At 42.5% G+C, this 12,729-nt stretch overlaps 1 protein-coding gene across 1 annotated transcript in view; it reads left to right on the top strand.

The window, feature by feature from the left end:
- The window catches only part of LOC147692973 (protein SSUH2 homolog), a 233,669-nt gene that overhangs the window by 164,099 nt on the left and 56,841 nt on the right, over positions 1–12,729 (top strand). The window contains exon 11 of the mRNA XM_086939221.1: positions 522–627. Within this exon, the coding sequence (XP_086795347.1) occupies positions 522–627 (106 nt within the window). The remainder of the gene's footprint in view (positions 1–521; positions 628–12,729) is intronic.

Here is a 12,729-nt window from a genome sequence, read left to right as displayed (position 1 = left end):
CTATGCTAGTGTTTTCCCCTGAAGGAAACGTACTGTGCTGCCTGCTGATCCTGCTGCAGCTCCTGGGCTGCCAGTGACCAGGTCTTTGACATACATGGTGGGGGCATCAATTGTCTTAAAATATACTTTGAAGGCTGTTCTTATCCTCCTTTAGTGACGTTTCATCAACCAATGTGTAGTTATAAAAGTAAAAGGAAATATATTATATCCAACCCTAGAGTGACAAGCTCCTGACGGGCTACTCTAGCTGTCTGTCATGTTCACCTGATTTGACCCTTCCCCCATTATCAGCCGTGCTAGATTATCTTAATTGTGTGACATAAACGACTGAAAAGCTTATCTTGTTTTTTCTGTTGTTTTGTTTATATTTTATAGTGAGTATATTATTTTGCATTTAGAGCAGCGTAATATATTTCTTCACTCGAAGTTAACATTTGGTCTTGCGTTGCATATCGAAATCTGTCTGTAAATTAAATCCGTAAACTTGTTTCATATCCGTTTTTTCTATCCTTCTCAAATAGGCAAAATAATGTACAGGAGTTTTTGGCTGATCAGAGTTGTGGATTTCCAAACGAACGCTTCAAGAAAGTAACTGGCAAACCTTTGTTTACAGATGAACAATTCATGGTAAGAGCTACTTCTGCTGGTAAATGTATTGCACATTTCTGTGCGAATTATTTATTTCTTGTGGAAGGGGAGGTAGTAATTTGGAACATATATATATATAGCTATTTGAAACAGTACCCAAAGGCATTGTCGCATGGATGCCATTTTGGCTTTCATTTATTCACCAATCCTTTACATAGCCTATAAATGATAAAATATTTAGTGTTGTGTGGATTCTGTAGTGTTTAAATCCTTGATTGTATGCAGGTTTAATACAATTGCGATTCTCCTATTAACATGCCTAGAGAATCTAGATTTCATTAAAGACACGGAGGCTCACATTATGCAATGACTTTTAATTGCAGATCCAAGCCAGTCGCATCACAATATAAAGGTTCCAATAAGAACACTGAGAAGAAGTAATAGGCAGAACATAGCAACCATCAGCCTCTTTTAAATCAGGCGAAGAAAGAAGATGTAGTAGATTCCAGAAATTTCGAAGTAGAAGATAAACGAAGAAATCCACCGGACGGACTTCAGGTGATGGAACATCCAACGTAAATTAGGTGGAAGGATTACCTGAAAGAAAGGAGACAATGAAAACTGTATCCTAAAAGGGTAATCATAAATAAACGAATCCTGAAAAGGAATTGAATAGTCATAAACAACATTTTAGTATAAGCATAAATACAACAAATCATATTAAGTCATACTTAGAATAAAAATTATATATCCACACCCAAACAGGGGAGGGATGGGTGGGATAATGTGAGCCTCTGTGTCTTTAATGAAATCTAGATTCTCTAGGCATGTTAATAGGAGAATCGCAATTTCATTACAAGAACGGAGGCTACATTATGCATGTTGGTAGCCATGTAAAACTACATTAGACATGTGATCAATAGGTTTGCAATAGTGTCTTGCAAAGGTATTAGCATTAGACCAGTCGGCAGCTTTAAGAATATCATCCAGCTTACCTCCGGACCAAAGGGACTTACTTGCCATGGCGCCTCTAACGGAATGGGCCTGAAATTTAGATGTATCAATACCAGCTAAGGACATAGTAGATTTAACCCATCTGGCAATCGAGGTAGAAGAAACAGCCTTATGAGGTTTAATAAAGGAGATGAGGAGCTGATTCTCATTAAGGGGGCGAAGGTTAGACATTGTCCTATCATAAGCCTTCATACATTCAACGACACAAAGTTTTGGGGGCGGACCAAAACTGGGATAGAAGATTGAATCGGACATGGTCTTAGTTCTTCTAAAGATTCCAAATTTGACTCCAAATAAGTTATAAGATCTATTAGAGATCTCTAGAGCCTTAACATCTGAAGCTCTACGGCAGGAAATGAGGCAAAGGAGAGTTGCGAGTTTAAAAGAAAGAAGTTTTCTGTTCAAAAGAGAATTCTCCGGCCAGGAAGTGAAAAGATCTAGAATTAAATTCACATCCCAGAGAGAGTGATATTTTGGTCTTGGGGGTCTTCTAATGCGAATGCTCTTCATCACTCTACAAACAATAACATTTTTGCCGATAGACTTGCCGTTAATAAGGGCATGACCAGCAGAGATGGCCGACCTATAACAGTTTATTGATCTATAACTCAATCCTTTGTCGAAGAGTTCAGCGAGGAAATTCACTATATCAACAATAGGTGCCTGAGTGGGATCCAAGTCCCTCTCCAAGCACCAACGAAACCAGCATTTCCAGATATTGTTGTATCTGTAGTGGGTTCCTGGTGCCCATGACTCTCTGAGGAGAGTAGAAGCTGATGACGAAAGTCCTGAGACTTCGTTAGATCTCCTGACACTCTCCAGGCAAGAAGGTTCAAACTCCCTGATAGGGTCATTAGATGAGGATCCCCGTTTACGTCCGTAAGGAGATCTTTCAGGGAAGGAATGAGAAATGGAGCTTCGACGGTCCGTTCCAGAGCAGTGGGGAACCACGCCTGTGATGGCCAGAAGGGAGTTACTAGGGCTAGGGAGCATCTGTCCTGTCTCACCTTCTGCAGGACTCTCTGGATCATTGCGAATGGGGGAAAGGCATAAGCATTGATCCCTGACCAGGGTTGGAGAAATGCGTTCACTGCTTGTGCGCCGGGATCCGGCAGCCAGCTGAAATAACGCTCTATTTGAGAGGTGAGACGGCTCGCGAACAGGTCTATCTCGAATGGACCCCAGTAGGAATTTAGTGAGTCGAAGACAGCGACGTTCAGTTTCCAATCGCTGTAGTCTAAAAGGAATCTGGAATTCCAGTCGGCAGAAATGTTTGACTTCCCTGGGCAGTATTCCGCTCTGAGGGCGATTTTGTGTTCTAAACAGAACATCCAAAGTTTCCTTGCTAGGTTCGAGAGGTCGGCAGACTTGGTACCTCCCAAGCGATTGATGTAGGCCACTGCTGAAATATTGTCCATTTTCAGGAGAACCGATCTCCCTTGAATTGAGTGCTTGAAACTCATAAGGGCGTATAGACCGGCAGTAAGTTCCAGGAAATTGATGTGGTGAGATGACTCCTCCTGAGACCAGATGCCACCCGTATTCTGGTCTAGGAAACAAGCACCCCAGCCATGGAGGGAAGCGTCTGATTCCAGGACAAAATCCGGTTCTGAACCGAAAATTGCTTTCCCATTCCAAGCTTCTAGGTTCTCTAACCACCAGTTCAGTTCTACTTTGGCCTCTAAATCTAAGGAGATTCGGTCTTCGTACCAGAGACCGGATCTCAACGCCCTTCCTTTTATCCTTTGCAGGGCCCGATAATTCAGGGGACCTGGGAAAATCGCTTGGATGGAGGACGATAAGAGACCTAGAAGTCTCGCCAGTTCCCTTAAAGGGATGTCCTCCTGCCTTAGGACATGACGAATTTCCTTCTTGATCTTCGAGATTTTTGAAGGGGGTAAAAGGAGTAGACACTTGGAAGTATCTAGGGTGAAACCCAAAAACTCCAGAGATTTTAAGGGGGTTAGAATAGACTTCTCTTTGTTGACGATGAAGCCTAGACTTTCTAACAGGTTCATAGTCGTTTCCAGGTCTATAAGAATTTGGGATAGGTCTTGAGACAAAATCAGAATGTCGTCGAGGTAGATGATAAGTCGAATTCCTTGTTCTCTTAGGAAGGAGGCTACTGCCCTCATTACCTTGGTAAAGCACCAAGGGGCGGAGGAAAGTCCGAAGGGGAGGGCCTTGAACTGATATAGATGGTTTTTCCAGAGAAACTGTAAGTAAGGTTGATGTATCTCCGCCATCGGGATAGTGAAGTAGGCATCCTTCAGGTCTAGTTTTACTAGCCAGTCTTCTTTTTGGAGGAGGTCTCTTAGGAGATGTATTCCTTCCATTTTGAAGTGCCTGTAGACCAGAAATTTGTTGAGACCCTTCAAATTTATAACCGGTCTCCAACCTTTTCCTTTTTTCTCCACAAGGAACAGGGAGCTTATGAAGGTTAGAGAATCTAAGGGGACTTCTATTATAGCCCCTTTCTCCAGCATAGAGTGGATCTCTTCCTCGACTATTTTCTCTTTTTCTAATGAAATAGGAATATCTCTTGGTAGAGAGGTTTGAATAGGAGTTTGAGTGAAGTCTATCATGAAGCCTGTTATTGTGGAAAGGACCCAAGGGTCTTGAGTTATTTCTCCCCATTTTTTTGAAAAAAGGCTGAGTCTCCCTCCCACCTTTGGAAGGGTAGAAGGGGGAGGTGAAAGCTGGAGACTTACTTGGAGGGTTTGACGCGAAGGAGGCTCGTGATCTCGCACCTCTGGCTCTGTTTCCTCTTCCACGGTAGAAGCCGTTGTTATAATTGTTTTGGTGTCCGCCTCTTCCATAAGGACGTGATCTCTGATAGGGCCTCTGGTTGAATCGGCCGGAAGAAAGGCCCCTTCTTCCGGCCCTTCCGAAAACATTATTACTGAACACTCGTTTGATATTCTTTTGCGCCTTGTCAAGTGCAGTAAAGGTCGAGACGTATCTCCCTAGAGATCTTATGAGCTCTTCGCCAAAGAGCAGGCCTTTTGGGTTTGAGGATGGTTCCTTGTCGGCCATGTCTGTAAGTTTAGGATCTAGTTTGAAGAGGATCAGTCTACGTCTCTCAGCGTTAATGCTGGAGTTGGCATTCCCAAGGAGAATGAGGGCTCTTTGACTCCAACCCCTTATAAGGTCTGTATCGAGTTGGGTGCCTTTGAGGTAGCACTCTTCGGCGGAGTCAAGGATCCTGCTTAGAGGGCCAAGTACGTCTAACAAGCGATCCTGGCATCCTTTAAAGGCTTTCTCAAGACCCTTTCTGGGGTCGCGCCCTAGTCTAAAGAGATATTTAATTAGCTCAGGATCCATGTTAGGGGCATAACATGCCTTTTCCTCGATTGAGGGTCTAGAGCACTCGGCTCTTAGGATATTTCTTGTCCCCCTTTCGAGAGGGAAACGGATCAATTTTTTGATAAATTTAGATACGTGTTCCTGTGGAGACCATAGAGTGGAGCGGGGGTGCTTTAGGTTTAGGGGGGAGAACATCTCTTCTCCCAGGGGGTTTAGGATAGAATCTTTCGATGTGGAGGGAAGTTCGTCCTCCTCGTCAAAAGTGCCAACGTCCCCGTCATCTAGGTCCAGGACGTATTCGTCTGGATCCATGTCATCGTCATCATCGGAGCCATCCTGGTAGTATTGAGCACTTTGGGGTGTTGAGCCGCTAAGGGCGTCCAAGGTATTTGGGCCGCAAGGGGCACCCGAAGTAAGTGAGTCATAAAAGACATCTCTATTATTTGAGGTGTAGGGACCTCCCAAGGATTTTGTGGTGCTAAGACCACCAACAATATCAGAGGTGCTAGGACCTCCCGTGCTCACCTGCATTCCGGTAGGAATGTTATTATTTTTCTTTGTGCGTTTTGCTCCGGTTTTTGGGCCAGCAAACGTACCAGCTGGTTCTTCTTGGGAAAGAAGGGGTCTTTTATAGGGGGCAAAATTAGCGAAGGTCTCCCTTAAACAGGATTTCATTTCTTTTTGGATCATGGATCGAAAATCCTCCCTGTGAAAGGAAGGGGTTGTAGCATTATTGCTCTCTGAGTCTGAGTCAGAAGCATTATCCATCTCAAATTAGGTAATAACCCCCTTTTTTTTTTTTTTTTTTAGGCAAAAGGCTATATGGGTTTTTTTTTTTTTTTTTTTATGTTATCTTGTAAGGAAAAACGATATAATTGCGCAGGAACAGTGGTAAAGGGCCTCTAGGGCTTCCGTTTGTGGGGCTTGACGCTTAAAATGGCTCAAAACTGTTGGTGGAGTCTCGGTGTCGAGGTGTGTAGAAACAGCTGAAGATCAACTGTCAGGCGGCAGAGGAAAGTCCCTAGGCGAGACACTCACGAAGCGTGAGACTCGCTGAGGTACTTTCCTCTAATGCGCGTCGTGGTCGCTGCTCTCGGCAGAGAGGAATTGTCGGAGAAGAAGGGGGCTCCATTCGGGTGAAGGGGAAGGTGGCTGGATGCAGCGCTAAGGTGAGCGGCCCAGCGCCCTAGTCTGCGGGCATATAACGGCGCCCCCAGCGCCCCAGGTCACGAGTGCATGTCGGGCCTACCGCGGGTCCGGGCCCCTCTTTCCTGGTAGGGGATGCGGCCTCAGAGCGGGCCGCAGTCTACGTCCGCTACCTCCGAGGCTTCCGAGGGGTTTTAAAGTGCTAAAAGGGTGTAACTTCCCTTCGGTTTTGAGTTGGGAAATGAGGTGGCAACTCGGAAGTTATTTAACAAGGTACAAAATATCGCAACAGAAATATCGCAACAGATATTGAGAGAGAGAGAGGAGGGAGGGTTGGGATCTCCGTAAATTGCAGATCCGGGGAGGAGGGAGGGTAGGAAGTGGGGTAAGGCCACAGAAGGTAATATGAAATAGGGCTAACCGCAATATGAGGGTACAATGACAATGTAAGGTGAGGATTAACCCACCAATAGATTAAACCTCCCCAAAATTAACAACCATATCAAAGTTATTAACAGTAATGATAAAATAAGAGAGAAGGAAGCGAGCTACTTATCTGCTTGGAGCCGCATTTAAAAGAGGCTGATGGTTGCTATGTTCTGCCTATTACTTCTTCTCAGTGTTCTTATTGGAACCTTTATATTGTGATGCGACTGGCTTGGATCTGCAATTAAAAGTCATTGCATAATGTAGCCTCCGTTCTTGTAATGAAATTCAGATCCAGCATTGCTACTAATCCTATCTCTTTTTGATAAAGTATATCTCAATACCTAACTTTCTCACAATTTGATGATGGTGTCTGTGTAACAGATGAATCCCAAAATTAAGGCTCATGTGCCGGCTATGGGTGCTAAACAGTATAAGACATGGGTGTTTTATATAGTTCCTGTAAAAACACCCACAATTCCAACAAGTAGCAAAGATTCAAAAAGGACCAGGAACAGGGACTCCAGTTGGAGATCCAAGAACCATTGAAGAGAGTGGCAATAGAGAGCGAAGGATGAATCAAACACTGGAGTATTGTTTTTTGGATCATAAAGCATGACTATGGGTTGGTAACAAGTTCACCCAAAGGGTCCAGATGACGAAGCTTCAAGAGGTCGTATCCTTGTTGGAGGAAGAAGACTACCTGGTAATCTTAGCTTTATATTATGTCCCATTACACAGCCCAGTACAACTTTCACATAGAAGAAACCTCAGTTTTGTGATGGTTATCAGTTCAAAGTGTTGCCTTTTGCCATGAAGTTTGCACCAAGATGATTCGCCGAAACACTAGCAGTCATAGCCCCTCACATCAGAAGACAGTAAATTCATGTGTATCACTACCTGGACAGCTGGCTGGTAAAGGTAAACATTTCAACCAATGCAAGGCAAATGATCAGAAGATGAATGTAGTTCATCAGCTGGGGTTCATAGTAAATCAGAAAAAATCTTCCCCATCCTACAGAAATGAGTGAATGTTTCCTGGGGCAGATTTAGATACATAGTAAGCAGTGAAGTACCCTGCCTTAAAAAGGATTCAAGCATTAAATGACAAAACATTGTTTTATCAGACATTTAATCTTAGATGGTGAGGACGGTGATGAAACTATTGGCTATAACATCTTGCATTCACTTGACTGCAAACACGAGAGCAGCCATTCCTGAATAGGTCTCGTGTAAACGGCCAGTAGTCCCAAACATTGGGAAAACTGTAGGATCTAGTGATGGTTACGGACAAGGTCAGCATGTAGATTATATTGTGGGATGAGAATAATATGCTGAACACCTCCTACTCTTTTGCCTCAGGGTATCCTAATAGACGTGGGACATATGGGACAATTGAAGATGAGAGGAATGTGATCTGCCCATGAGCCACCAAACCCATCAGTTGCTTATGAGTTGAACACAATTCTCATGGATGACAAGACTAGTTTACCTGGACAAGCACGGAAGAGAAGTCTCTTCTCCTTTTTCAAAACGGGCAGAGCTTATCTGCAAGTGGGTAATTGTAAGAAACAAAGTTGATATCAAATCTCATACCAGGAGTAGAAAACACTCCAGCAGACAAGCTTAGCAGGTGGTCAAATACATCCATAAAAGGGAACTGAAGCAAGAACTAGCAAAATAAAAACTCAAATAGTGGGGAACAACCAAGGTAGACTGATTAGCAACAGCAGAAAATGGAAAATGCGAATCCTTCACATACAGGCACTAGCATCCCCAGTCTCTGGGAATGCTCTGTCGATAAGCTGGGAATGTTCTTGTGCTTTTCCCTCAACACCATTGATTCCCATATTGTTAAAGTACAGGCTATTCCACATGACTCGACTCAAGTTGCTGCTAGTGGGGGCCTTATCCAGAGTGTTTGTTTTACATAATGCAGGAAACACAGGGTCTTTATTCAAAGATCTCCATGCACCCACACACCCTAACAGTGCAAGGGGTGGGGTTGTGTTTCACCCAAATCCGGGAGCAGTGGTGTAACAAAACCTCACGTGGCCCTCCTACAAGAAATGCGAAAGGATGCACCATTCTCCTCACACTGGTACCCAGTTTTTCCACTACTGTTCAAATACCCAACCACTGCAGCACACCACCTAGGGTATCAATAGGACTTTCATTAATACAGTTAAATTAAAGTTGAACATGCTGTACAGTCAGTGGCATCTGATAGAGACTACTAGCCACAGATTCCTTAACGTAGAATTATCCCCAGACGTGAGACTGGATCCGGAAACGTTTGTCACAGCATCCCTGTGCGCCAGCACCACGTGACTCCGCATCAGGGTATAACGAAAGCCATGTTCTGTATCTTTGATTTACAAAATTGATGTTGAGGGGCTGACTGTGTGTCTGCCATTGATCTCAATGAAACTTTTATTGTTGGGGCCCTTAATAAGAAAGTCATGATGGGGGTGAATTCCAAAGGATTTACAGATGTGACTGAAAGCCTTTGAACAAGAAGGGAAGACTAAATTGTCCTTGGCAACTTCCACATGTGGTTCTTCCTTCTCCTATTTAGTATTTCCCTAAGGCCACTGGTGAGAAAACACTATCTGACAAAGTTCAAATCCCAGCTTTGCCAATCACTAAATGGTGAGATCATGGGTAGGTCAATGAACAGCCTTTTACCTTGCTTTCCTTGCCCTGGTCTGTCAAAACAGGAAATGCCAAAAGGTGATTGCTGGAAGCTGCAGCTCTAAGGGTATAAATACCTTCTCCATTTTGCAAAGAGTGGGCAATCTAGACCTTTTAGCAAGAGAGGCAAGGAAATGAGTAGCATTTCATGGAGGTTTGGAGAAAATACGCCACACTTTTATTTTGAAAACTTTGCTTTCCCAATAATTGAGCACGTAATCTACAGGTTTTGCACACCGTTTTAAAATGCACCTCATTTAAAATCCCATTACTAACAGGCCTGATACAGTACCTTAAAGTATTATTTCTTAGCATCAGCAAATCATGCACTTCTTTTTCAGAAAACTGAGCATAGGAAAGAAATAATGTAGACACAGAACACAAATAATTGTGCCACACCAGATGCAGCTCTTGATTCTTTGTCCATTCTTCTTCCTGTGAGTGTTCTTATCCCATAAAATGCGAGCAATAGCAAATAAGATCACTTTGGAATTTCGGACATTGAAGACAAAATTCTATGCAAGGATGCAGCCATCTGGGCTAAACTACTTGCAAGATATGTGCCTGTTGCTTTAACATTCGAGTGCTGCTCGTCTATATCTTGGGGTGCTGCCAGAAACCTAAAGTTCTATGTGCCAAAACTACTGCTTAATAAAGAAAAGGGATGCTCAGTGCTCTGATAAAACCTTCATGGGGTTCCTATTGTTTCTGAAACTGCTCTTAGTGTCCTAACTATTGTGTGTGTTCTTGTGTTACTGTTCAATATTGTCATGCTAGTCTGCTCAACACCACATACAAATCGCAAACCCATGAAAGCTTTCAAGCTGGCACAGTATGAAAGACCATACTTTGCATGGGGTCAAAGCAATCCTGGAGGAACCCAGTTATGGAGTCTTGCAAGAAACTAGTATATCATTTTATTCGCAACTAATTGATGGTGAGTTGTGCCACCTGAACCAGGCACTCTACAGAATTGTGTAAAAACCTTCTAGATCTGTTTATGTAAAATCTTCGACAGGCCTCTCTATCTATAAGGAAGAGAAGAACAGTACCAAAGGTAAGTAACTTATTTATTTGGGAGCCTACACCCCATCCGAATTTGGGCAAGAGATACTTGAACAGACCCTGTGTGAGTGAGTATCCATTAGAAATGGCATCTTTGGTTATGTTTTTTTGCATTAATAGGAGAGGCAAGAATGCAATTGGGAGTGGGTGGACTATGGGATAAACATTATCTGCAAGAGACATCGTCCATAATGGGAGGAATTGAGTTTGAAGTGTTGTGTTAAGTGGAAGCTGGATATCGGTCAGTGGGCAGTGTTCAGATCATAATGGGGTGAGCCACATGTCTCTTGGAAATCTGATGAATGATAAGTTTTCCATGCTGGCAGCCGGCCACATGTTCATTAGTTTGTAGGCATGTGTAGATGCCAAGCTCCAGAGTGACTGGGGTTGCAAGCCTAGATTCTCTTAGTGATTTTCCTGAAGCTCTGCACATCCCCCAACTCCCTCAAAGTCCTATCCCATTGTGAAACTGTTAGTCACTTGCTTTGTTGGACAAGGTTATCCAAAAAGTCGTAGATACCCAAAGCTCTACTCACTTGCTATCCAGGTTGCTGCATCGCCCTTCTTATTTTGTCTGGTGTTAGCAACTGAGATTATCGGGGGTGCAAAAGGTCTTTGTTTATAAGGGTTCTATTGGGCAGATTGCTGAAGCCAAGGGGCTTAAACTCAATTACTTTATGATTAAGTAAATAAAATGAAAGATGTTTAGGTTTGAATGGTTAGATAACATGATAAATGTAAGTAAAATGATCGATGCGCGTGCCTACAAAATAACACAACTATCCTTGTAAAGTGTGTATTTTTTTCAGAGATGCTGTGCAACATGGCTAAGAGGAAAAGTAAACAAAGTCCCTAATACCTAGTATTTGGAATATTCATAAGTGACAGGCACACAATCCAGGTTAAAACATATATTCGCCACACAATTAACAGAATATATTGCAAATGTCATTAACAAAAAATATCAATTGAAAAGGTCAAACCAACAACTGATCATAATAAATGTAAATTACAAAAAAGATAAAAATGGGACACAATTTATTCCATCATTTCATTATAAAACACAACATCAAAATTAAAAACATGTACAAATGACGCAATCACAGGGTATTATTGTTACAGTTCCCAGTTTTAGAAAACATGAGTCGACGCTGCGTTTCGGTGATTTATCTACGATATTCACCTTCTTCAGGACTGTTTTCTATCTTAGCCAAACAGCCAGACGTAATGCCAGCTTTCAATATCTGTAAGTGTTCTTTAAGAATTAGGATAACATTTCTTGCAATAAAAATATTTATATGTGTCCAAGGTTAATACCCTATTCAGGACAGGATTTTGAATTTGAAAAACCTTCTGTGGGTGCCACTGTGGTATATTAAGCGACACTGGTAGTAGATTAGAACAGGACTGTTAACTTAGTCTGTTGGCACTTCGCAGGGTAATGGCGATTTGGCCTATCTCAACCACAATGGGATTATTCTTATCGTTCTGGAAAATTTAAAACTGCCTCCTTGCACCCATTCTCTTTTTGTTTTGGGTATTTTCATCGCAGCATTTTGGTTTCATGTTTTAGTCCGGATTCAGTGCATGTTTTCCCCTGTCTGTTTTATCCTTTATTTTTTCAACAACTGTGCCTTTCACACAGACTATGCATGGATTGTTATTCCCTTGTTGTTTTCCTTTGTATGACTTTTCAAATAGTTTTCTCCATCTGTTACCCATATTTCTTACTCATCGATGTTTTCATGTAAAAAGCTTCAGCAAAGCCAATAGGTCTGACTTGAAAAAGCTTACACATGCAAATATAGACATTAACTAATGCTACCATGTGTTAACACATTAAAGCCAGACATTCTGGCTTTGCCAAGGTTTTATTTTCATGACAGATGAATGTCCGCTATCCTGTCAGGAATTAAACCATTAATTTTAGTAATCGCCTTAAATAAGAGGTTTCCAGCAGAGCTCGAGCCGACCATTTACAAATGGCCTCTGCTCAGTTTGTTAATCTCGCATAGGCTACTATATCTATTTTCCAGAATGCCCAACTCCAGAAACGGGGACTGTACATTTCCGAAGCGGTGTTCTAGAATATAAGGAAGTGGCAGCAGTTTACGTCCGACTGCTTCTCTTGGGTTCCAGTCATCCACTTGGGAGATAGTTTTAATTACTGGCCTCAGACTTTGAGTTAAGCTCTGTTTTTAAACTATTGTCTTGAAAAATGGGGCCCCTGGTTTTATACTTCATTCGCTGCCTCCTGGAGAAGTGGCAGTGTAGCTCAGACAGAACGGGAAAGCGGTGTAAGGACGACAGGTGTGTGGTGTTTTATTATCAATATATATATATATCGGCTGTGCCTTCTATCAGGCCTTCCCACTTGGACCATTGAAGACATCTAATGTCTCACTACTGCAGTCCCCCTTTCTTGCTGTACCTTATGAATTAAGGTTTATTTTCTCTATTTATTTAATGCCATGTCAGTTTATCTATTAT

Source organism: Lissotriton vulgaris, chromosome 9, assembly GCF_964263255.1.
Source record: "Lissotriton vulgaris chromosome 9, aLisVul1.2, whole genome shotgun sequence".
NCBI classification, from domain to species: Eukaryota; Metazoa; Chordata; class Amphibia; order Caudata; family Salamandridae; genus Lissotriton; species Lissotriton vulgaris.
This window is presented reverse-complemented; position numbering and strand designations above follow the sequence as displayed.